Consider the following 24709-nt stretch of genomic DNA (forward strand, 5'->3'; position numbering starts at 1 on the left):
AGCGCCAGCGGGGACCGCGCTGCTCCGTCCCGCGGTGACATTTCCCAAAACAGCCGCTCTCAATTCCCTGCAGCCGCTCTGCTGCAGCCCCAGAGCGGCCCTTGGGCTGCCCGAGCTCCTCACCCGCCTGGCTGGGGGTTTAACTTTCCCTTTTGTTCATAAAATAGCGAATCTCGGCTTTGCTCTTTGGGGGATGGCTCCAAGTGTCGCCCTGCCTGTGCAGGGATGGAGATGGGGTTGCTCGGAGCTGATGGCATTGCGGGGTGGCAGCTCCACCAGGGATGCTGAAAGCATCCTCCTGCATGCCTGGGAAGGGTTCGCTCCCAAATCAGCATCAGTGGAACTCCCAGGTGGAATAAACTCTGAGTCCTCACCTGTTGTGGCGCTGTTTGGGTCTCCCTGCCTTTGGAGTGAGCAATAATTTGAAGCACCACTCTTTCCCAAGCTCAAATCTGGGCAGTGTGACCACATAAATGCTCTGAGATCTCCTGTGGCACTGCTCTGACTCTCTGTTTCTCCCCAGACTCCAGAGCTGTGCTGAGCCAAGGGAGTCCCTGCAGGAAAACCCAGCATCATCACCCTCACCTGTGCCTCTGCTGGCAGCATGGCTCCTGCCCTGCCCTGGGTCATTCCCCTTGGATGTGTGCTGCTGCTGACAGAGACAGCTGAGAGCTTTATCCTGCCCAACTCGAGCCACCTGGAGAGCATCCTGAGCAAGTACCAGGACGGGGAAGCTCACTCCAGGTCCAAGAGAGCCATTCTGTTCTCGGACAGACAGGAGATCCTGATGCTCCACAATAAACTGAGAGGTCAGGTGTACCCAGTGGCCTCTAACATGGAATACATGGTGAGTCTAGAGCCTGATACATCACTTTATTTCTACTTTTTTTTTTTTTTTTTTTCTAACTGTATTTAAATTTTCCTTGTGATGCAAGAGGTGTAGCAAATTTCCTCTGAAGTAAGTTTTTCTCAAGAGGTTTCCTGAAGCCTTTCATTCCAGAGTGAAGGATGCTTTAGATCTGTGGCCTGTTTTGCTTGGAAGGGGATGCTGCTGATGGGTCATCCAGTCCATCCTCTGCACAGTTCCAGAAGTGGTTCCATTATTCATAAAGGAGCATCTGGCCCAGCCCTGGATGCATCTCCGGTGATGGCAACTCCCCAGCCTGCCTCAGCAGGTTCTTCCATTACCTCCAGGTCATAAAAGCAGCAATTTCTCCCCAGTGTTTAACCCCTGCTCTCCCTATGAAAGCTTTCAGGCTGTTGTGGGGACACCTCAGTCTGCTCAGGGGATCTTCTGGTGGTTTTTGGGCTGCCAAGGTTCACTTGCCCTCAGTCACACAGTGATAACCTGATCTTACCAATGTGAGCCAAACCTCCACGATGCTCCTGGGAATCTGCACGGGACCACAGGGAAACGGGGCCTGAGGAATGTGGCTCCATCTGCAAAGGAATGGGAATAGCTGGAAAGGCTTTGGGAGTTCCTGGGTGCATGGGTCAGTGCTGTTGGGTTTTGTAGTTCAGGAAACCGAAATAAAAATCTGGTCAATGTATTCCCCTATTTTAGAGGCAGAACCTAAAATTTGGAGGAGTGTGAAATATGCCTTTGCCATCAACAATTCACATGAATATTGTTTTTTTTTCACCTGATGCCAAAGACCCTACCTTGAGCTATTTTTGCCATGCCATCAAAATACTACAGGGCCACAAAACGATGTAGGCAAATAATTACTTTTTGTGTGCCTTTTCCCAGTGTGCAAATATAGCTCTGATCAAAACTGGCCTGATGTGCCCCTGCTGATGGATCAAATGATGGATGTCTTGTTAAGGCCGTGTTTAAAAGGGTAAAAGAAGAGTAAACTTAAATGTAATATAAAATTGTCTGCCAGCTGTGCTGAAGTGAGGGCTGCAGGTGGAAAATCCTGCCTTTTGTGGCTGCAGGGAGAAGGGGAAGAGGAGGGAGGGCAGGGGATGGTGAGGAAGGACAGCTGCCCCTCGCTCCGTCCCCACCAGCTGGGTTCTGCCAGAAATCCTGTGCCTTTCTAAGAACAAGGGATTGCATCCCTTTCTCAGCCTCATCCTGCAGGGAAGCACTGCCAGGAGAGGCTGCTGGATGCATTTCCAGAGGGCAAACACGAGGCAGGAGCTGCCCAGGGTGTTTTGGTTGGCCCCGTTTGGGCAGAGCCCCGGCCCGGCCGCTGTTTGCACTCCGGTGTTTGCCTTTGCTCCCGGAGCTTTTCTAGTGGTTTTCATGGGTGATGCAGGGCCGGTGAAAGGGCCTTGTGTGCTCTGAAGAAAGGAGCTGAGTATGAGATGGTGCTGCTTGGAAGGGCTATAATCAGCCTTTCATGTGCTGGTGTTTACCCAGTAGGACTTGTAAATGCCATGTATACGCTGAACGGGGAATTTCTCTTTAATCCTTTGTCCTGCAGAGGACATTTCTCATTTGGACTGGTTTAAGAGGATGGTCTGTCTGTAGAGCCATGGATAAACTTTCCTCTTTCCCTTTGGTGCTGGAGTGGAGCTTCACTGGAGATGTGCTGGGATAATTTGTGGATGAGTAGGGTAGACCTTGTTCTTGCCCATCAACCTCCCTTGTGAAAATCCTTTCTCCCAGCTCCACATCTGATGAATTTAAGTGGTCTAAAAGGGAAATGGGACCTAATATAATCTAGGAAAGGGACATATTTAACTGCTTGTGGATGAACTTCTGTATTGGACACTATTAATGAGAAAGCAAGAGCACAGTGAGTCTATTACTTATCTGGTGATCAAAAGAATTTTTATATACATATGGGAAAAAGGCAAAGTGGGCTGAGAAATGAAAAAAGAAACAGTTTAGCTGCTGGGTCTGTGTAATTAACTGAAAGCTGGCACAGGTATTCAGTGCTAATGGAAAATGAGTGAGCAGGGCACAACTTCCTGACAAAGCTGGGCCAGTTCAAAATTACCTTTACCCCTCTACCAGCTCCGTGATCGACACTTCCAGAGTGCATTTGGATGTTGAACAGAGGTGGGTGGGTGCCAAGGCCAAAACAAACTCCTTGTTAACAGTCCCAGAGTGAAAAGCACATAACGGACTCGGAGGAAAAAGGACAAAATAGATCCTAAGGCACGGTGACCTTTTGGGATGGCTTAGTCAGATGCTTTCAGCAGTGATGAAAGGCAGGAATCTTTCCTCTTGCGGCGGCCCCAGAGACAGCTGGATAAAGAAAAATTGTTCTCAGTGCAGATTGCTGGAAGGAAAATAGTTTGTTTTCATGTATAAGGTATGCATCCTTCCTCTCAACTGTAGGGTGGTGGCTTGCCCTGTCAGGATGGGACAGTGCTTCTGTGGGGGTTAGCAAAAAGCATCTCCAGACCTCTGCCAGGACATGTCAGCCCTGGGGTTTGATGCCACTTTTAGAAGGAAGCTGCACTGCAGAAAGTCTGGGCTGGGGAGGAAAATGAGCGAGTAACCTGATCACTGCAATTCAGGTGTCTGGCTTTGGGTTTGCAGGCTCCTCAGGCTGAGGGAGCAGGCTCCTTGTGGGATGCATTATTAAACCCGGGCCTACAAGTTGTGGTGGGATTTGTGTGTGTGCCATGCATATATTTTACATATACACCGTCCATTCCACTTTGAAAGGAGTAAAAAAGAAAAGAGAGTCCATGTGCTAACCCACTTGGAATCACACACACCCAAATAATTTTCAGCCTTTGCTTCTGAAGGAAGCTGAGCACAAGCTCATTGCCCCTCTGGCTTCAGTCATCTTCTTAGATACTGCTTTGAATATTGGCATAAAGAATTCTTGCAAATACAGCTGGGAAAGTCTGAAATATCATTTTTTTTTTTTCTCCCCCTCTATGTTTATTGCTCTGAAATAATTCCAGCCTCCTGACCGCATTCGCGTCTGAGAAGCAAGAGGCAAATAACTGCTCTAATTTAGATGGGATGGCTTTGTAATCTGATGCCTGCAGAAAGGAGCTTCTCTCCTCATGCAGCAAAAAGCTGTGCAGAGATGGAGCTCCGTCCCAATTACCTGTTAAGTGTCTCTTGTCCGAGTTCATTTATTTTATCCGCAGGCACCAAAGGGAGGCACAGCGCGAACGCTCGCATTAATTCCCATTTAATAGCCCAGGACGTTGCTCAGGACGGCTCTGCATCAAATTAAGAAATTTGGAACATCTCCGCCTGCAGGGAATGGAGCTGGGTGGGAAGTCTGAGGAGCTGGGAGTGCAGAACAGCTTGGGAGAGTTTCTGCGGCTTTGGGGCTGGATGGGAGGGCAGCTGCGAGCCCACAGAGAGGGAAACCACAAAAAACTGTGTCTGCTGCAAGAGGGCCGGGGATGTGTGGTGGGTCTGACCCCACCACTCCCAAGGAGCTGAAAGGGAAAATGGTTTGGTTCCCCGTGTCAGAGCTGTGTCCACGCGGGGATGAATTTTCTTGGTCGCTGCTGAGTCCAAAGCCAAGCTGGTGAGACTGGGGCAGCTCTGGGATGCTGAGAGTGCTTCACTCTTCTGTGAGCTCAGTGAGATGAGGTCATGCTGGTCTCTCTGAGACAGTGGAGACACACCAAGCTCCAGGAGACACTGCATTTTCCTGTTGCCTTACCAGGGATGCACAGTCCTTCCCCATCCCAGCTACACAACTGCCTGAGAGTGTGCAGATATGCTCAGAGTGAACACTGGGTGGTTTGTAAATGTGTTTGATGCCCTGCAGCCCTCCAGGTCCTTTGAAATGTTTGAGATCAGAAGTTGCTTTTTTTCTGGAGGAGACAGGACTTGGGAAGAGCAGCTGGTTGTGATGGTAAATGTCCAAAGAGGACAGTCTCGTGCTGGCACGTGGATGGGCTGGGTGCACATTGCAAGACCTCTCCTCTCTTTGGTTTCATTCGTGGGAATGTGTGGTAACATTTTAATCCCAACGAATTATCCTCTGAGGGCTGCCATGAATAGAGCAGCTGTCAGTAATTACACAATGAATTCAGGGCACTGGCTGCTGGGCCCAGAGAGCCTGGCCTTTAGAGCAAATGCTCTCCTGGGCAGCAGAACCAGCAGAGGAGCTTTCCTGTTTGCCTTTGTGTCATGCTGCAGCTCTCCTTTGGCTCACAGCTCTGATATTCGATGAGCAGTGATCTCACCCCAGCATCCTGCCCTCAGAAATGGGACTTGTCACTTCTAACGTGATGCCTGCCTCAGTGAGAGTGGAAAAAGCTTAAAAAACCCTGGGATGTTGCCATCTCTGATGTATTCCACTGGTGGACTCTCGTTTATTCTGGAAGGGAGAAGGGGAGCTGAGACTGAGAGCCTCAGACCCACAGTTCTTGATGGAGGGGTTGGATCAAGGATTTCCAGCTGTGTGGTGGTGGAGGTAGTGGAGCTCTCACCTGGTGGGAAAGCCTGGAGATATCCCAACAGTAAGGACAATGGATGAAAAACCATCCTGGAAAATCATCAAAGCACTGAGTGTGTGTCAGAACTCCTGCAGGACTCAGAAATGTCACATGGTCATGTTGGAGATCATGGGACCCCAGAAATATCTGCCATGTTGGTGATTATGGGGTCCCAGAAATGTGTGTCATGTTGGAGATTATGGGATCCCAGAATTGTGTATTATACTGGAGATCATGGGATCTCAGAAATGTGTGTCATGTTGGAGATCGTGGGATCCCAAAAATGTGTGTCATGTTGGAGATCATGGGATCTCCAAGTTTGAATTTGAATTTTCAATTTTTAAAAAATATACGAGGAAACCAACTGCCAAGAATATCTCGTGGTTCAGGGTGGATGGTCTGGATGTGTTCCTGAGGTGCTCCCTCGTGGATCTGTGTGTTTTCTGATGAACTGAGGGAAGCATTTCCTCAGATGCATGGCATCAGCTGGGGAAAATCATCAACCCTTCAGTGCCCTGGACTTTCACGGCAGGGGAACATGCTGAGAAATGTGATTTTAGCACAGAAACGTGGTGGCTTCACCAGGACAGGCCAGAAATAAGGGTGGTGGTCTGTACCTTAATCTTTCTCCACTAACTGCTGTTGGTTTAATCTCTTGATTTAGCATGTTTGAGATGCAAAACTGACCTGTTCTTTTCTGTCCCCACCCCTGCAGACCTGGGATGAGGAGCTGGAGAGGTCAGCACACGCCTGGGCTCAGCAGTGCATCTGGGACCACGGGCCCAGCGACCTCATCAGGTCCATTGGGCAGAACCTGGCTGTTCACTGGGGCAGGTGAGGCTTGGGGACCATTGCAAAGGGTGATTTGTGGGCCCTCCTTTGGAGGCAGACTGCTGGAAATGTTTGCTCTTTTCTTGGTGGAGCGCTGGGGAGGTGGGAGAAAACCCGGGGGTCATTAATTGTGATTAATTGTGATTAATTGTGGTTAATTGTAATCAGTGGGATGGATGTCATGGTAACTCCTGCAGCCGCCTTCTGCTGAGAGTTCCCAGCACTGATTTGGGCTCCTGCATCCATCTGGATCTGGGGGTAGCTCCTCTGTAACACACTCAAAGTCCCTCCTCCTTAAGGAGAACAAGTACAGAAATCTGAACCCTTGCTCCTAAATCTGCTGTTTCAGGGGGTTCTGGCATCATGCAGCTGAAGGCTGAAGTTTGTCAGGAGCAATGTCTGCATTCAGCTCAGAATTTGTGTCTGCATTCAGCTCAGAATTTAATTCTCTCTCGCCGTGTTTTCCATAAATATTTATCCGGCTCCTGATTTTTCTTTACTGAAAACACTTTGTAGGGTTTTTATTTTTTTCCAATTCCTAGGACAAGTAGTTAAATTAGAGTCGTTAACCCAGTTAGGAAAGTTGACATGAAGGCTTCCAAAGGGATTTTCCTCTCCATCTCAAGATGAAATTTGTTTATTGTTAAGCCCCTGTTTTTAAGCTTGCTATAGGTTAAACCTGCTTTCCACAGCAAATATTTTGTACTTGCTCAGGAACACTGAGCATTTCCCCCCCCCCATTTCCTGGGTGGAAGTCCAGTTATCTTTGCTGTAAATCAGGTGGAACTTGGTGGAAAGCAAAGGAAATGTGCTGGTGTAAAATTAGCCGGATGTAAAAATTGGGCCCATTTTAATGCTTGGCAAGTAGAGTGGTTAATTAATTGGAAATCAAATCAAAAGATGGTGCTGTTCTTGGCTGTCCTACAAGTGCTCAGGATGGCCATGAGTTCCTGATGGAGGAAGATCCAATCTTGCTCCCTTTGAGGTCCCTGAGAGGAAAGAAAATTCAGATTTATCTCAGCTTTTTCAGGAACGGGCCACGGCTTGATTGCCTCCATTTCCTCTCCTGTAAAATAGGACTCGGAAAGAATTTGCCTCATGACATCATGAGATGGATGTTTTTGAAATACTTCTAATGAGCGATTTTTAATGAAAAGTTGGCTGAGGGGATAAGCTCCAGTGGGTAATGATATCATTTGGAATTCTGGCAGCTGGCTTGGTGTGAGCTGTTGAAAGCCATCAAAAAGCAGTGGGTTTGGTACAGATCATTGTGTGTGAAGTGTGTATGAGTTTGTACAGGTGGTTTTAACACCATTTGTGCCCCCCAAACAGCACAAACAGCATCAGACTGGGATATCTGAGGCAGAAATTACACACAGGGTATAAAGGGGCTTGGTGCAGGGGAAAATTGCTGCCAAAAAAAGGCAGGATAGGAGTGCAGAGCACAAAGTGCTCCACACCAGCTCCTGGTGGGATGTGGGTGAGGAAAAGCCCACTCACTTTCAAAGTTCTTGCAGTATTGGCTGTGAGTTAACTCCCAGATTTAGCAAATTGCCCCCTGGTAAAATAGGTGCACGATGGCTTTTGGTTTAAGATGTTTGGCAAAGCCTAGCTTGTGTTTACTTTCAAAACACAACTTCCCGCCAAACTAGAAGTTATTTTGTAGTTGAGTGGAAAAGTGAGAGGGCATTTCAGGTCAGCAGCACTTGAGGATCATGTCAAACCTATAAATAATACAGAGTCAGGTCAGGCTGCGAATCTGAGGGAAAAAATCATAGAAGCACACAACAGTTTGGGTTGGAAGGGACCTCAAAGATCTTTCCAGCTCCAACTCTCCTGCCATGGGCAGGGACAGCTTCCACTGTCCCAGGGTGCTCCAAGATCTCTCCATCCTGGCATTGGGCACTTCCAGGGATCCAGGGGCAGCCACAGCTTCTCTGGGCATCTGCCCACCCTCACAGGAACAATTCCTTCCCAATATCCCATCTAACCCCTCAGCTTTAACATTTTTAAAAACCCTTTTTTTTTTTTTTTTTAATTTTGTTTTGTTTTGGGGTATTTATTTTTTGGGGTTTTTTTTTTGTTTGTTTTTTTTTTTTTGGTGTTTTTTTTTTTCTTTTTTTTTTCTTTTTCTTTTTTTAAACTTGAAATCTTCTACCATCGCATCCTGACTCCAGCTGCCTTTCCCGCCCTCAGGTACCGATCTCCAGCCTTCCATGTGCAGTCCTGGTACGATGAGGTGAAGGATTACACCTTCCCATACCCCCACGAGTGCAACCCCTGGTGCCCAGACAGGTGCTCAGGTGCCATGTGCACCCATTACACCCAGGTAAAGCGCTCCAGGGGCTCTGCACCCACACTCCCCACATCTTCCCCCCCATGTCTGGAACGAGCCGATTTGCTTATTTTCAACAACCACACTTCCCTTACAGATAGTCTGGGCCACCACCAACAGGATTGGCTGTGCTGTGAACGTCTGCAAGCAGATGAATGTGTGGGGGGAGATCTGGGAGAACGCCGTCTACCTGGTCTGCAACTACTCCCCCAAGTAAGGCAGAGCAGCTGGGCCCCCTCCAGCCCTCCCAACACTGGCAGCTGCCTCAACCAGCTCTGGGGAAGAGATTTCAGGCAGTCTAGACTGCTGGTTGTGGCTTTAATTTTTTTTTTATTCTTTAGACAGCAGCGCTGTGCTGGTTCAAAGCTACAGAGAGAGCGTTGCCTGGAAAACTGAATGGGAGGCTGGGGCCAGGCTGGAGCTTTGATGTGCCTGCCACGGGAAGGGAAAGGAGGAGCAGGAGATGGAGCTGGCTGCTGAGCAAGGCTTGCTCTCTGCTGTCACAGGGCGGGAAGGGATGGGGTGGTGGTGGGTGCCAAAAAAACCCTGAAATAGCTGCGGCAGTCAGGATTTCACCGGCTCGACGGTTTGATTAAATTGCAAAATGAAAATCGTATTTCTTTGCCTACTACATCCAGAAGGAGTTTACTACCTGGCAGTGGCAGTTGAGATTTTCTGGTTTAATGGCTAATAGGAGAAACATTCCCACTCCAAGCCCTTGGCAATTTAAAACTTCAAAACAGAACAAAATAGGGAAATCTCTGTATGCAAACGGAGCGGCTTGGGGAGCACCTGACTTCAGGGGATCACAGAGCAGGATAATGCAAAGGAAAAAGAAATGTGGGGCTGCAGCTCTCTGGGTGGGTTCTCTAGGCCCCTCTCCCCACATGGGATGAGCACATTTTGCTCCTGGTTTGGGGGGATTTACCAGCCTGCTGCTTCTGAGGGACAACAGCATCTCCCACAGAGCCCCCTCAGCAGGCTGGGAGATTTACACGTCATCCATTCAGAGCTGCTGCATGGAAAAAACATTTTATTTCTGCAGTTTCTGCTTAATCTCCTCTCTCTGGCACCGGTGCACATTGTCCTCATGTAGCCTTATAGGTGGAGACAGCTCAAAGAGCATAACCCAGGAGTTTATAGGCACAGCTTAACTCCAGCTCCTTCAACCTCCCCATCCCCTAAAACCTGCAGGACAGGAGGCCACAATGGGCTGATGTTTCTGGGGAGTTTCGTTTCTTCAGAAAAATGCAGTAATCCATTGATTTATTTCTGTTCACATAAGACCCTGGTGTTGATATTGGAATGTAATATAAAAGCAATATGGCACATCATTTAAGCAAACCCCTAAAAAATGTCATTTTGGAGATGGAACGAGCAGGAACATCTTTCCTACAAGGCTGGTTGTTTAGTCTCCATTTATTTGCTGTAGGGCCAGGATGGTGTTTCTGGGTTTGGAGGCTTGGAAGGGTGACTGGGTGTCTGATGGGTGCCCATTTCTCCCGTGCTCCCAGGGGCAACTGGATTGGGGAAGCTCCGTACAAGACCGGCCGTCCCTGCTCCGAGTGCCCTCCCAGCTATGGGGGGAGCTGCCAGAACAACCTCTGCTACAAAGGTACCTGCTGGGGGCTTGGGGCACCTCTGGGGTGGGGGGCAAGGCTGGAGCAAACAGGTGGGAGCTTCTAATTGGAGCCAGCCACGGCTTCATGCCCCTCTCAATCAGCCATCCTCAGTGTTCCGATGCTGGGACGCGTGGGAGATCATCAGCCACTGAAAGCAGGAATCCCTGAGCTGCTGAAAGTCTGGAGCTGGGATTCAGCACGTTTTCCTGGGGCAAACAGAGAGTTTGGATGGGGAGAAGCAGCTCTGAGCTCCCATGGGTTTGGCCTGGGAGCTGTAGGGTGTTTTGAGCACTGGCAGGAGCGATCGCATCCTGGTGGGGTTTGCTGGGGAAGAACTTTTGCTGGAATGTTCTCCAGGGCTTGGCAGAGGCATCCCGGGAGGGCAGAGCTCGGCTGCCTGCCCTGCACCTTCAGGGGCCCATGGTGGAGCCTTTGCCTCCCTCCCCACCTTTCAGGGTGGGGGATTTAAGGGATGGTTTTCAGCTTTTCAGGGATGCAAAATGAACCTGGCGATTCGTGTCCCTTGGAGGAGAGGAGGGGTGTCCTGAAGGGTTTTTCCTGACCTGTGGAGAGTTTTTGGAAGAGAAGTCAATAGAATAAAACCTGTTATTAGGGTGAGCCCTCCAGCAGCAGCATCCAGGATCTCCTGGGGCCATTTCTCTCCTCCTCAGTGTTTTGCTTCCCAGAGAGCTGAGCTCTTTGAAAACAGAGAGATTCCCTGGAGACTTGCCCAAAGCTAATTTTGCTGCCACCATGCATTTCTCATTTTTTATCTTGTGGGGTTTGAAGGAGGACCCCAGGGTGCAGGTGGGCTCCAGCAGAGAGAGAAGGAGGGGGATGCCCTGATGGAATATGAGCCCTTCAGCAAATTTGAGTTTTCCTCCAGAGGGAAGAGCTCAGTGGGAAACAGAGGAAGGAATGACAGTTCTTTTTTCATTAATGAGCGAGGATTCCTTCAAGTCTTTATTGTGAGATGCTGTAAATGCTGCTTCATGTGCAGAGGAGCAGCGGAGGGGTGTCCTGTGCTGTCTCCAATAGGCATCTCTGATCTCCCAGCTGCCTAAAAGCAGATCCTTGTCCAACCAAACCATCCCCACTGACCATGAACCTGACCTGCCCACCAGTGGGAGCACACTGTGATGATTTTGAACGCCCTTCTCTGCCCAGATCACCGCTATGAAGATCCCATCATTGCTGAGACAGACGAGACCAACGAGGTGGAGATCCCGCAGGTGGCCGAGCAGAAGCCGGTGCAGTTCCACCTTCCAGAAAACAAACCCAGCAAAACCATCAAGCCCAAGAAAATCACCCCAGAATCCTACATGAGTAAGACACAAACTTTCACTTTTTCTTCCTCTCTTTTTCTTTTTCTTTTTCCCTGTGGGTTTTGAAGCACCTCAGTGGGAAAAGGTGTGGGAAGTGATGAGGAGGATCAGGGACAAAGAAACTGAGAGGATGTTTGAGTGGAGGGAAGGTGATCTGTGTGAAAATTCACTGTGAGAACATTTCAGCTCTGCAGAAAGCTGCTGGAAGTGCTCTCAGAGCATCCCTGTGGCCTCCTCTGACTGACTCCAACAGTCCATGTCCTCCTGATCTCAATAAAATATCAATGTACCAAAAGTCCCCTTCAATCAGTAATACATTTAGGAGATACTGGTTTTATTTCTCCTTTAAGAAACTCTACACTCAGCACTTACCCTTCTTTGCAACTTTTCTGGGCTTTATGGCTTGTTTCCTCTGTATTCCTTGCTGGGGAATATTTCTGAACTTGTTTGTGGAGCTGCTGGTGCTTCCTGAGCTGTTTTCCAGCCACTGTTAATTAAAAGACACCAATTGAGAAAACAAGGTGGGGCAAGCCAGAGGGCCCTTTTCAAGCTTATCAGCCAGCATCTGGAGAGTCTGTAATTAAAAGGAGAATGAGAGCTCTGCGTGCAGACCTCGGGCTGCAAATCAAAAGCCTTCAGCTGTCAGCTGCATTTTCCTTGCTAATATTCCACAGACACCTGTCTCAGGTGAAGGGCTAAAGAGGCACCAACTGCTCCAGGCTGCCTAAAATCAGATTTTATCTTGCTGCACCGAAGACCTCCAGGAAAGATGTGTGCAGCTTGCTCATTTCTGTAGCTCAAGAGCAGGCTGAGCAATTTCCTTTTTTAAAAAAATGTATTTATTTGAGTTTTTTTTTTTCCTCCCCAGCACAAGTCATTACCTGTGAAACCAAGATGAGAGACAAGTGCAGAGGCTCAACGTGCAACAGGTAGGGTTTTGTTGATACTTCTTGGAGTGCTGAGGGGAAAAGTAAATAAATATTTACTTTTTATTGCTATAAATATGTATAATAAATAAAATTACATTGATAATAATATATAATATATGATATATGATATATAATATATAATATATAATATATAATATATAATATATAATATATAATATATAATATATAATGTATAATGTATATATTTGATAAATATTTATATTTTATTACTAAATATTATTCAATTATTGCAAACATAGGATATATTCCACTATATATTTTGTGACTCTCTAGGTAGATCTCTTTAGGAAAAACCCCAAAACCCAACAAAAAAAAAAAAAAAAAACAACCTAAATTTCTCTTAATTCAGGCCTTCAGCCAAGCCTGGCAATAAGGTGATTTGGATGATTTTACTCAGCCATGATGACCCACAGTTTCAGGTGTCCAAAATAATTTAATAAATTTCAGCAGAGTAATTTTTTGAGCCTTTTTCATGCATTCCACTGCTGCCCAAGGCAGACCAATAATTCATGGCTTGTCCCCTCCCAGCCAGTGCAGGACTTCTGGTTGAGGTTTGTGCAGAGAACAGGACAGTTTATCACTTGGAGAAAAACCAAATCCACAGAACCTAAATATTGGTCAGGCTCTCAAGGAGGGTGGAGAAACTGTTTTAAAAAAGCAGCTATTTTGCAATCTTGTTTTTAAAACAGGAGAGCTACGTGAAATGAATGGAATGACTATTAAAGTGCAATAGAGTCAAAGTCTGTTTTTCTTGAATTGTTTTTTCGCCACCCTCAAAGATAAATATCTTTACTAGGTATTTGTGCCCAGCTGGCTGCTTGTACAGTAAGGGAAAGATCTTTGGAACATTTTATTACGAAAGTGTAAGTACCTTTAAATAGCTGCTGGATGTAATTTGTGGGAGGCAGTGGGAATGACAGAAATGGGAAATGCCAGCCATTCTGCTGTAATTTGGCTTTTCATGCTCTCCGGTTGTGGGGCTGTAAAATGGTGCTAATAAAGATTATCTGTATTTTCCTCATCTTGCTGTTGAAACAAGGGGAGGCAAAGTGGCTCCAGATGTGATTGTGTCAGGAATTGTCCTTAATGTCCCATGGAAAGTGAGGGATGAGCATCAACAGGCAGCTCCTACAAAGAATTCTTTGCTCCTGTCATCTGAACAGAAACTTTATATTAAAAACACTGCTAAATTCTGTAACTAAATAATATTTTGCTTGATCTTAAATGAGTAAGATAATTTATAAATAAAACATAGCACCATTTCCCCATCAAAACTGCTTTTTGGGGTGAAGGAAGTTGGAAGATTAAAGGGGTTTTTTTTGGGTAAAATCAGGTTTTCTTTCCCTGTTCCAACTGTTGGTGCGTGACTGCATCACCCCTGATGTGTCTGTGCCCTGGAAATTCTGTGATTGCAGACACCCAACCCCTCCAAGTGGCGTCAGCAGAAATATTTTGGGTTTGAATATTTTCTCGAGAACTGGAAATATTTCAGACTGGTCGCTCGCTTCCAACTCTGCTTTTCCTCTAAATTGTATTTAAATGTATGGTTTTGTTATTTAAAAAAAAAAATCTTACCATTCAACCAGGCAGTGCTTAAAATAATAGTAATAAAAGAATCTGTATTGGGAGAGGAAGATTTAACAACCAGATTCCAAAGGAGTGTACTCAGCTTATTTTCCACTTGGTGCTCTGGTGGTGGTTTCATTTCTCCTCTGTTTTTCACGTAGCGCTTGGGCAGCGTTGCTCTGTGAATGAGATTTATTTTATTTCATTTCACATCTATTTGCTGTCAGTCCTCCAGCATATGTCGTGCTGCAATCCACTATGGAATCCTGGACAACAAGGGAGGGCTGGTGGACATCACCAGGAAAGGGAGGACTCCTGCCTTTGTGAAATCCACCAGGAACGGTGTGGAGTCATTCAGGTACTGCCCTCACCAAAAACTGTTGGTATTACCTTTAAATGCACCCAAATATTCAGTCGTTTAAGCAAATATTCAGTCATTGCTGCTCTCATGTTGACACCGTGGTCCAAATAATTTTACTCTGCTTATTTATTTTTAATAATTTTCTTTTTGTTTGCTTGTTTTACAGGAAAAGTAAACCTTCAAATGCATTCATGGTTTCCAAAGTCACAAGTAAGTTTTAAATGTTGAGGGGGAAAAAATATTGTTGGTGGGGTTTTATGGGGGACTTGAAAACATAATTCCTTTCAGGGCTCTTTTTCATTTCCAGTGGTTGTGTCAAATGGTTCTGTGCCACAGCCAGACCCTGGAGTGGTGGTCTGGGGTGATCAGAACCTTAGGGTGACAGCCCACCCACCCTGGGCAATTCCACCTCATTTTCCTGTGAGGAAAGTAGAGAAATAGGTGAAAATGGGCCAATTCCAGCAGCATCTCCTGCTGATGGATCATGGTGGGATCCAGACTTCAGATGCTGATGGTGAAGGGGTGGAAGTTGAGCCATCCCTCTTTAAAGCTTCAGTCAATTGTCAACTCTTAGAAAAACTGAAAAAAAAAATATAGTGGCTAATGTCCCAATGCAGTAATGTAATGACAAACACAATTCATGTGAAATTAGTTTTTAACACTGAGTCATCACATTTCTGATGGGCATACAAATAAACACTGCTCTGCTTTTTAAACAATTCCCACTTTCTGAATATCTTTGAAAAAATCCTCCAGTGCAGAACCATCCTTGTGATGAGATCCACCCAAGCCCCTCTCAGGGAGAACTGTAGGTGTCAGGATATTTGGACTCCACATCTGGAGCTGCAGCAAACCCAGGTGTTGTGGATCAGCTGTCTGTCTCTCCTGAAAGCCATGCCCTTTTCAAGTCCACCTTGTATTGTGGTTGCAGGATTCCTGCTGCAGAGCTGGTCAGCCCCATCCTGGGATCCTGCTGCTGGAGCAGCTTTTCTCTTGGTGCTCGAGGGTCCCACCTAATGCATCGTGTGGCTCTGACTTGTGTTTTCTGCAGCAGCCTGAGCTTTTGGGTGTAATAATTTGCCTTTTCTCATTTATCTTGGCAGCACAGACTCTGGATTGTTACACCACGGTAGCTGAGCTGTGCCGCTTCAAAAAGCCAGCGAGCCACTGCCCAAGGTAACACAGATCTGTTGGGTTAAAAACCTCTGTCCTAAATGAGGGGCAGCTTAACAGAGGTGCTGAGGGCCCTGAATTTGAGGACTGGTGGGAGAAGAGCTGGTCATACTGGTTGAACTGGAGGAGGGTGTTGGGAATTGTGTGTTTCCTCCTGCCACCATGCTGTTCTTGGCATCATTGTGGAAATTTCACTTCATGTTTTTAGATGGCTTCAGTAACATATCAGCCAGGCTGCACAATCCTGTCTCAGCACACTCTCATGTGTGAGTGTGCAAATGCACACTCGTCGTCTTTTTGCTTCTGCATTTGGTGGGTTTTGGATATTTTTGGATGTTTTCCTTTCCACCTTAAAACGTGGAAGAAGTTTGTTCTGGAAACTGTGCAGGAGTAAGTGACAGGGCAGGGGGGCACAAACACATGCAGAGATTTATGTGCAAAAATACAGGTAGTCCCCCTTGAAAGGGTAATTAAAGACCAACCCCTCTTCTGCTGGTCCAAATCCCTCTGTTTGCAGCTCTGCAGCAAAAACCAAATGTCATCTGAGGGGAGCGAGTAATCAAATTCACTGTTGCCACCTGCAGACCAGATGCAGGCACTCGAAATCTCCCAGGAATGCAGCTGGCCTTCCTGTGCAGCAGAATCAATCTGAATCCGTTGTTTTCCAGGATTTACTGCCCTGCCCACTGCAAGGACGAGCCGTCGTACTGGGCGCCCGTGTTCGGCACCAACGTTTATGCAGATGTGAGTCCCAACCTCTCCCTGCACATCCTGACTGCCCTGTCCCACAGCTGGGCTCACCCTGGGCTTCAGGGGAGAAATTCAAGCTCTCTCGTGGTTATTCCATGTGGGGATGGGAAAAAGGGGGTGAAAGATGGGGTCAGCAGGCTTGGGGAGCCCTTTTGGTCTCCATGCGCTGATTTATTTGGATGTGTCACTCCATAGCTCCTTGAGTTGGGTTTGGTGAGTTGTTCTACTCTCCAGCACTGACTCCTTCCTAAAGAATTAATCATGGCCATTGAGATTTGGTCACATCCCTTAACCTCCCCAAGCCTTTTGGCTCTGGCTGTGAAATAATGGCTGTACTTGTTAAAAGCATTTTGGGAATTATATATGAGCACCAAAGGGCTTTTATTCCATCCTATCACACTTTAGAGCTGATAGAAAAAGACCTCTCTCTCTCTCCTTTCCTCCTCTTTCTGGGAGATGAAAATCTTCTGAGCAGCCAGGACGGAGCTCAGAGCAGTGGAAAGAAAAGTGCTGGTTTTATGGGTTTGTTTTTCTGAGCTTTGCTCAAGGGGATGAGCAGAGACTTGATGCTAAAACTAGGCAGAGTCATTTTCTTGAAATCTCTTACCATTAGGCCTCCAAAAACCGGGTCTCAATGTTTTTCCATTTGTGGGTGTCTGGTTATTTTGTTTTTTTCCCTCATTTTCTGTTTTCCATTGGGGGCTGTGTTCAGGAATGGCAGCTCCCTGGCTGCCCTGTAGGATCCTGGTTTAGAAAACCTGGGGAAAGCAGCCAGCACATTGTGGGCCCCCAGCTTCAGGTCACCCTGGAGCTTTGCAGCCTGCTGAGAAAATCCATCCTGCAGGAATCATACAGTAATTTGGAGAAGCAATTTTGAAAGCAATTTCCAAAAAAAAAAAAAAAAAAAAATCAAAAAAGCAACCCCACACTATTTTTAATTTTGCTCCAGACCAATCTTTTTGAAGGCAGAGCTGCACAAACAGGTTATCCTGGACTAGCTCACAGGCAAATCCACAGAGCAGCTGCCTCCCTGCAGTACCTGCATGCTCCCACCTGCAGGAAATGGGAAATAGTTTTGTCTTTTTTACAGAGGACAAAGCTCCCTCAGATCAGCCCTGAACAGGGCCTGTGATTACAAAGGAATTAGGTGAGGAGCAGCATCCCAGGCTGGCACTGCACTGACGCAAAAGGATTAGTGTCCTTTAATGAACCCATTTCCTACTCTCCCTCCTGGGTATTGTTTCAGAAACAGGGGCTTGGGAGAAAAACAAAAAGCAGCAGCAATAAAAAAGTATTTGGCCACTTCCTTGAGGGTTTGGTTAACCATTTTTTGGACTGCTGTGCTAGCAGGGTGGTGTGGAGGTGCCAGGAAAGAATTGAGGTTGGTGGCAGAGCAGGTGGGACAAAGAGTTTGAGGTGGCTCTGAATGGTGCTGCAAAGGGAGAGGTGGGGATGCTCAGAATGGGGAGTGGAGAAGAGAAATAACCACACCAAGCAAGGAGAATTTGGGGAAAGGATTTTCCTAGGGAGAAAGGCCCCTGCAGGGGAATTAACCCAAGCCCACCGCTGGGGAATAATTTTATTAAAGTAGGCAATGAGCTGGATGAGACAAGTGCTGGTCTTCTGGGAGGGCTTTGGGCTGCCAACTTCATGTCTAGGGTGGCACTTTCAAGGCCCTGGGGCACCTGGGCTCTAAATGAGTCTTCTTAAATAAGCTACCTAAAAGACAATGAAACATGTACCCCCATTTCCAGTCTGCACTTTGCTTGAAAAAGCAGTACAGGGAATTTGTTAGTGGGGAAATAAGTAAGGCTGTGGAATACGGACAGAGAGGTGACTTGAATTTTGGGGTAAATGAATAAAATGCAAGAAATAAGCAATGGTAAAGTGGACAGGCCTGGTTCTGGGATGATCACAGTGCCATGGAATGGTTTGGGTTGGAAGGGACTCCAAAGCTCATCCAGTTCCACCCCGTGCCATGGGCAGGGACATTTTCCATAGACCAGGGTGCTCCAAGCCCTGTCCAGCTGTGGGAACAGCCTGGATCTTTATGGAGGTTGGAAAAGAGCTTTTGACTTCCATGAGACTCTGCCATTTCCCTGGCTCCTGGTGTGACATAATCCTGCAGGGGAAACCCATCTCATCCCTGCCCAGGAACCCTGTGGAGAGAAAGAGAACAACTGCCCAACTTTTGAGATAAGGATTTATCCACAGTTGTGCAGTGATTGCTTGGAGATGGATGGATGGATGGATGGATGGATGGATGGATGGATGGATGGATGGATGGATGGATGGATGGATGGATGGCAGATGGATGGATGGCAGATGGATGGATGGCAGATGGATGGATGGCAGATGAAGGGATGGCAGATGAAGGGATGGCAGATGAAGGGATGGCAGATAGATGGATGGATGGATGGATGGACGGATGGACGGATGGATGGATGATGAATGGATGGATAGAAGGATGGATGGATGGATGGCAGACGGATGGAAGGATGGATGGATGGATGGCAGAGGGATGGATGGATGATGGATGGAAGGATGGATGGATGGATGGCAGAGGGATGGATGGATGATGGATGGATGGATGGATGGATGGATGGATGGATGGATGGAGGGATGGATGGATGGAGGGATGGATGGATGGCAGATGGATGGATGGAGGGATGGATGGATGGAGGGATGGATGGATGGCAGATGGATGGATGGATGGCAGATGGATGGATGGATGGCGGATGGATGGCAGATGGATGGATGGAGGGATGGATGGATGGATGCATGGCCTGCACAGAGGCAGGAGTTTGTCAACAGAGCAAACTGAGTTGGGAGCCAGCTCCCAGGAGATACGAACCTAGTGATTAAACCAGTAACACTAATGAGGAAATTCTGGGTGATTAAGCTCACAGTCAGAGATTATTGCTAATGACCCACTATAAAGTGTTTTGTCATTTTATGTTGTGTGCCCTGGGGCTCATTTCATCAGAGCATCCCAAGGGGCTTCACCATGGAAAACTGTTTTATTGCCCATGCTGCTGTACTCCTGGACCTTATTCTTGTAATATCTCATCTTCCAAAAGCTCTGCAATTAATTAATCAAAGTACACAGGGCCGTAATCCAACAGAGTGATAAGAGGAGGTTTGGGGTAGATCTGTTGCTCAGAGCTTTGAGTGAGCAGCGGAACAGCAAGTCCTGGAAAAAAAATAACAGGAATGCTTTGAAAAGAACATTGCTCAGGATGTCTCCCAGTGGAGAGTGCAAATTGATCCAGGACAGTTTAATTTTACGAGCCAGTTTTAGATTTATAGATTTCCCACCACATATTAGGGCAAATTCACCGCATATCTTCCAAACACAGCATTCCCTTGCTCCATTGACCATATATAGAAGCAAAACACCAAACCAGCACTCAAAACTCTGAGGGCTGCCAAGAGATAGGCCATCCAAAGTGATAAATATATATATAGGGGACAAGGGCTGCCATATATGGCTGTGGCAGGGAGGCAGCATGGGCTGCACCCTGCTTACACAACGGGAACAGTTGCACTTGGCACTGCTTTTGTGGTACTTGGATTTTAGCAATCAGGGCATTTCTGGGCTTGGGATTTTCACCTGCTGCAGTTTTGCTGTGCAGAGTTGGTTTGTCCTTTCTCTTCTTCCAGCTTGCTGTACGTAAATCCTGCTGAGAGCTGATGGCCAAGTTTACACTGTCCCTCAGCCTTCTGTGCTTTTGCTCCCTTTTTCTGCATGTTTTGGGGGCTTAGTCATCAGTTGCTGGTGGTTTGTGTTCCTCCAGCTCTTGTGACTCTGCACATCTGGGATGTGCAACAGAGAAGCTTTGGTCTTTCCAGAAGTGTAATCTCCCTCCACATTTGGTGCAGTTTTATGGGGTAATGCCCATCCAAAAACTGCACCAGACAAAGGGAGCAGCCCTTCTGTCTTTCCTAGAAAGAGGGAGAATAAGTGATCATTTACCTTGATTCAGGAGAAGCATTTACTTTCCAATCAACAGTGTGAGTAACCTTTGCTGTCAGTAGCTTCAGCTCAGAGGTTTCTCTGGTGCAGTCCCAAGAGGCACTGGCTGGAAAGTTGTCCTCAATTCAGTCTTGGCCCTGGATAAGGTGAAGAAGTGTGGGTTAAGACTGGACATTGGGAGGGAATTGTTCCCTGTGAGGCTGGGGATGCCCTGGTACAGGTTTTCCAGGGAAGCTGTGGCTGCCCCATCCCTGTCAGTGTCCAAGGCCAGGTTGGATGGGGCTTGGAGCAGCCTGGGACAGTGGAAGGTGTTCCTGCCATGGCAGGGGTGGAACTGGATGAGTTTTAAGGTCCTTTCCAACCCAAACCATTCCGTGATTCTGTGATGATCTCACAGGTGCAGTTCCACCTCAGAACGATGGAAAATCTGCTTCTCCTCTGTGGTGATGGTGGATCTTCTTCATAAACCCATGGATTATGAAATACCTGCAAAATCTAGTCCCTAGTTTGTCCAAAAGAGGGACAAAACTATTTCATAACTGTTTCTTTGTCTACTCCCCGTTTTTCTTGGTGCTGATGGAATTCATAAATCTTCGTAAATAAAATACACACAGTGCATAAATCAAAACAATTAAATATTTTCCAGAGCTCCAGTATCTGTAAAACTGCAGTGCACGCAGGGGTCATTTCAGATGAAAGGGGAGGCTTTGTGGACGTGATGCCTGTGGAGAAGAAGAAAACCTACGTGGGCTCCTTAAGGAACGGCGTCCAGTCAGAGAGGTGAGATTTCCTTGCTTTGCACTTCCCTCTTCTTTTCCAGTGATTTCAGCTGCCTGGGAGAGTCAGCAGATATCAGCTTGACTCGGGAAGAAGTGACTTCCCAGTGTCACCGTGAGCTGTGACAGCCAAGCAAATGGAGCGTGCTGTCCTGCTCGTTCCTCCCCAGCCAGGAGCTGTGCTCAGGCTGCTGTGAAACGCAGTTAAACCTTGTTAGATTCTGTCACAGCACAAATCCACGTTAATACGTTTTGCTGTGTGTTTAACACATCAGGAGGTCAGCACAGGTATTTTCAGTTCTCAGCCCGGGTCATGATTTGGGTTTTGTAATTTTGGATTTCCGTTCAGCTCTGGGGTGTGGGATTCATTTGTTCATCCATGTCCTCTATTCTCTTTGAAATAAGTAAATTAACCTCTTGAGACATGATCAAACACTTTTTGAAGATGAATTTGCCACCCTTGTAGGTATTTTTTGTTGTTTCTCTTGGGCCAACCACGCTGGTTTCAGTGACCAATTGCAAATCTGTGCTCCAAAATCCTGCACATGACCACAACAATCCAGCCACAGCTCATCCAGTCCTTCCTAATCTGATGCTTCACTTTCAACCTGCTATGTGTTTTTTCAGATATTGGTGTGATGGTGCTGATTTCTCAGGGCTATCTTCACAAGTACAGAATTTCCCACAGTTAGGGGGCTTTTGGTCACTGCTAACTCTGCTCTGGGCAGTTCTTCTTTTGTAAAGACCATAATAAATTCTATGAATTTTGCTGCTTTTATTCTAGCAATAGATATTCCGGAATGATTTAGAGCATCTCAAGAAATAAAAGCAGACTAAGACAGGAAAGCTGTTAAATATGGGGGTTTTAATATGGATTACCAGGGTCAGCATTTTCCAAGTGGATAACTTGGATTTAGGTGAAAAACCTCCTGTTACTTTGAATTTTTTTTTATCTCAGTCTTGCTTTCACTTATATTTTATACTAAAAGACAACTTTTTACTGGGATGGCAAACTGTGCTCTAGCTCAAAATAAATCCTTCCCCTCTCAGGGAAGTGCAATGTGAGCAGCCAGTGCTGATCTGAGGGGTGAGGGAAACCAGAGACCTTCTCACAGTGGGGATGAACATTTGGAAAGTGTTATTTACACTCAGCAATAAGGAGCAGCCTCGTGCTGTGAGATCCACCAGACACTGAAACAGCTTTTCCATGATTAAGGTGAACCCTCACCCTTTAGGACACTGGAAATAACCTTGAGTAAAGAAACACACCCAAACAGGTATGGGAAAAGTCTTCCTTCGGGATTTGCTGTGTCCTTACACTTGTAGCAATGTTTATCTTGTGGGAATATGAAATTTTGTATTTTTCCTGGGTTTTTTCAGTGCTGTAGGACCTGGGAATAGAAACACCCCCTTTCCCCAAGCACACAGCCATCCCAAGCAGCTGAGGACACCTTTACAGGTTGAAAAGGAATATCCATATTTATTCTCATTTAATATGAGCTGATCAGGCCATTCCCATTCCCAGCACTAGGAGCCAAGCCAGACAGGCCCTGGGACCCTGCCAGCCTATTTGACAGCAGTTTTTTTTTAGGAAAACATATTCCTCTTTATGCCTGAATCTCTGCACAAGGGAGCACAGTGTTCCTTGGATAAAAGCTACGGCTGTAAGAGAACCTGTTGTCTTCCAGCTCCTTTTTTTGGCATTAGCACTACAGATTTGGATTGAAAACATTAAAAAAGGGATGCAACCATGGATTTGTGCCACTTTTTTCTCATCCTTTATCTTTCTCCTGCTCCTGGTAGGAAAGAGATAGAAATTCAGAGCTGCCTGTTTGGGTCTGCGTTGTGTTCACTTGTTTCATTCCATGTTTGTTTTCTTTTCTTTTTTTCTTTGTCTCCAGCTTGAAGAACCCTTCAGACGGGAATGCCTTCCGGATCTTTGCTGTGAAGCAGTAAAAGAACCCCCAGGGAAGGTGCAGGTTCCTTTGGGAGAGCTCTCTGTTGATCTCCAGAGACGCCAAAAGCTCCTCTGAACGGCATCAGCTCTGCCCGTACCCTCCTTGCCCATCTCCTTCAGGGAATTCCAAAAGAAAAGGGGGAAAAAAAAAAAAAAGAAAAACCCCAAAAAAAGGACCCCAGGTTCTGACTCAGCTGTTGGCATCTCATCGCACCCGTGCAGCGTTGCATCTTTTTTTGTCTCGTGTTTTGTGTTTCTCTAGGGGCATTCAGCGACCATGAACTGTTATAGGTTTTGTTCTACCAGAGGTGTTGCCACACAGGATGGTGGTGGCTCCATGTGCAGCAGATTCAGGGATCTCAGCCTGGCCCTGGATGGTGTTTTGAGGGTGTGAAGCTTCTCCTGGGATGGGTGTGAGGATGAGCAGACTCGGGAGTGAGCGGCTGTCCAGGCGCTGGGCACTTTGAAATGAGAAACTCATTGAAAAATGGCATTGTCCAGGGAGAGGATGGGCTTTGACAGAGTGATTTTGTGTGTGTTGGATGGTTTCTGTGCAGAAAGGCATAAAAAGTGGTGTTTTCCCACTGAGGTGACGTGCAGCAGCTGTGTGAGGCTGCTGTGCACCTCGAACGATGGGGTTTGGGGATGTTCTTGGCAGCCAAAATTAAAGTTTTTATGGGCCTGGAGCAGGGTGTAAAACGGTGGCAGAGATCCTCACTGCAGAAAATGAGGCCACCAGATCATCCAAAGAGCAGGTTTGGTGTTTGCTGGTCAAACACTCCCAGGTATTTTGGCAACCTCTGAGCAGTCAGAGAATTGGGGCTCCTGTGCTGGCACATCTCATCCTATACTCCACGCCGTAACTTCAGTTAAATGCAGTGTATTGGTTTATACAGCAGTGCTGGTTGTTTTATAGTAGTTGAATAGTGATAAAATTAATCTTATTTCTGCTAGGAATGGTTGCATCTGTAGGAATCTGCGGGTTCACTTTCCCTTTGTGAAGCTCCTTGTGGTGTGTGCAGTTCTGAGACTTTAAAGAAGCAGCATAAATTGGGGTAGATTAATTTTTCCATCCTTGTGTTGTGAAGCCAGCACAAGGATGTAACCATGAGCATTTGATATCCAGGATGGTGGATTTTGCAAAATTCAAGGTGTTATGGTGTTATGATATATTTTGATATTTTTGTCTTGACGTGCACCCAAATTCATTTCAAAGCCAAGAGAAGGGCTCAGCATGAACTGCTTGTTTAAGGCAGAAGGATATTCTATACTGCATATTGAAATGAATGGAAATGAATTTTTTTGATTGGTCTAAACACAAATCTGGTGAGTTTTGATACACACACATGCAGTAACTTCATCAGTCATGAGAAGACAAAGCCAACAGTGGTTCTTCAGTTCTTGTAAATGCGCAGTCCTTCCGTTCAGTAACTGAATTGTAATATTGGATAACAAATGGGAAAATATTTCCCTCTGTTTGGCAGATGTTTCACAGCTGCTCTTAGGCCCAGAACATGTTTGGTTTAATCTGACAGACATAAGCATTTATATGATTAGGTTCTTCTTTAATTCTGTAAACACCATGAAATCACCAAGGAAATGGCATTTAAATGACATTTATCACTCAGTTTGTCCCTCCACTGGGATTTATTTCTCCGTAAAATCTGAATTTGGGATGAAAACCTGAAATTGGAGCTGCATTTCACTGTCTCAA

General features: G+C 46.5%; 1 protein-coding gene across 1 annotated transcript; it reads left to right on the top strand.

Annotated features, from left to right (window-relative positions):
• Positions 1-604: 604 nt before the first annotated feature.
• Positions 605-22994, top strand: CRISPLD2 (cysteine rich secretory protein LCCL domain containing 2). The gene is made up of 14 exons (XM_058034190.1): positions 605-847; positions 6089-6207; positions 8401-8533; positions 8637-8752; positions 10054-10154; positions 11329-11487; positions 12355-12415; positions 13233-13299; positions 14230-14360; positions 14530-14573; positions 15467-15539; positions 16205-16280; positions 20909-21042; positions 22940-22994. The coding sequence occupies exons 1-14, from the start codon at positions 605-607 to the stop codon at positions 22992-22994; spliced, it is 1512 nt and encodes a 503-aa protein (XP_057890173.1).
• The last annotated feature ends 1715 nt before the right edge of the window (positions 22995-24709 follow it).

Source organism: Melospiza georgiana, chromosome 14 (genome assembly GCF_028018845.1).
Source record: "Melospiza georgiana isolate bMelGeo1 chromosome 14, bMelGeo1.pri, whole genome shotgun sequence".
In the NCBI taxonomy this organism is placed as follows: Eukaryota; Metazoa; Chordata; class Aves; order Passeriformes; family Passerellidae; genus Melospiza; species Melospiza georgiana.

Bases quoted from the DNA above. Each gene is read 5' to 3' on its own strand.
- CRISPLD2 (XM_058034190.1), top strand. From the start codon at position 605: ATGGCTCCTGCCCTGCCCTGGGTCATTCCCCTTGGATGTGTGCTGCTG. The intron at 8,753-10,053 runs GTAAGGCAGAGC...CCGTGCTCCCAG, and splicing joins GTCTGCAACTACTCCCCCAA to GGGCAACTGGATTGGGGAAG. The intron at 11,488-12,354 runs GTAAGACACAAA...TTTCCTCCCCAG, and splicing joins CACCCCAGAATCCTACATGA to CACAAGTCATTACCTGTGAA.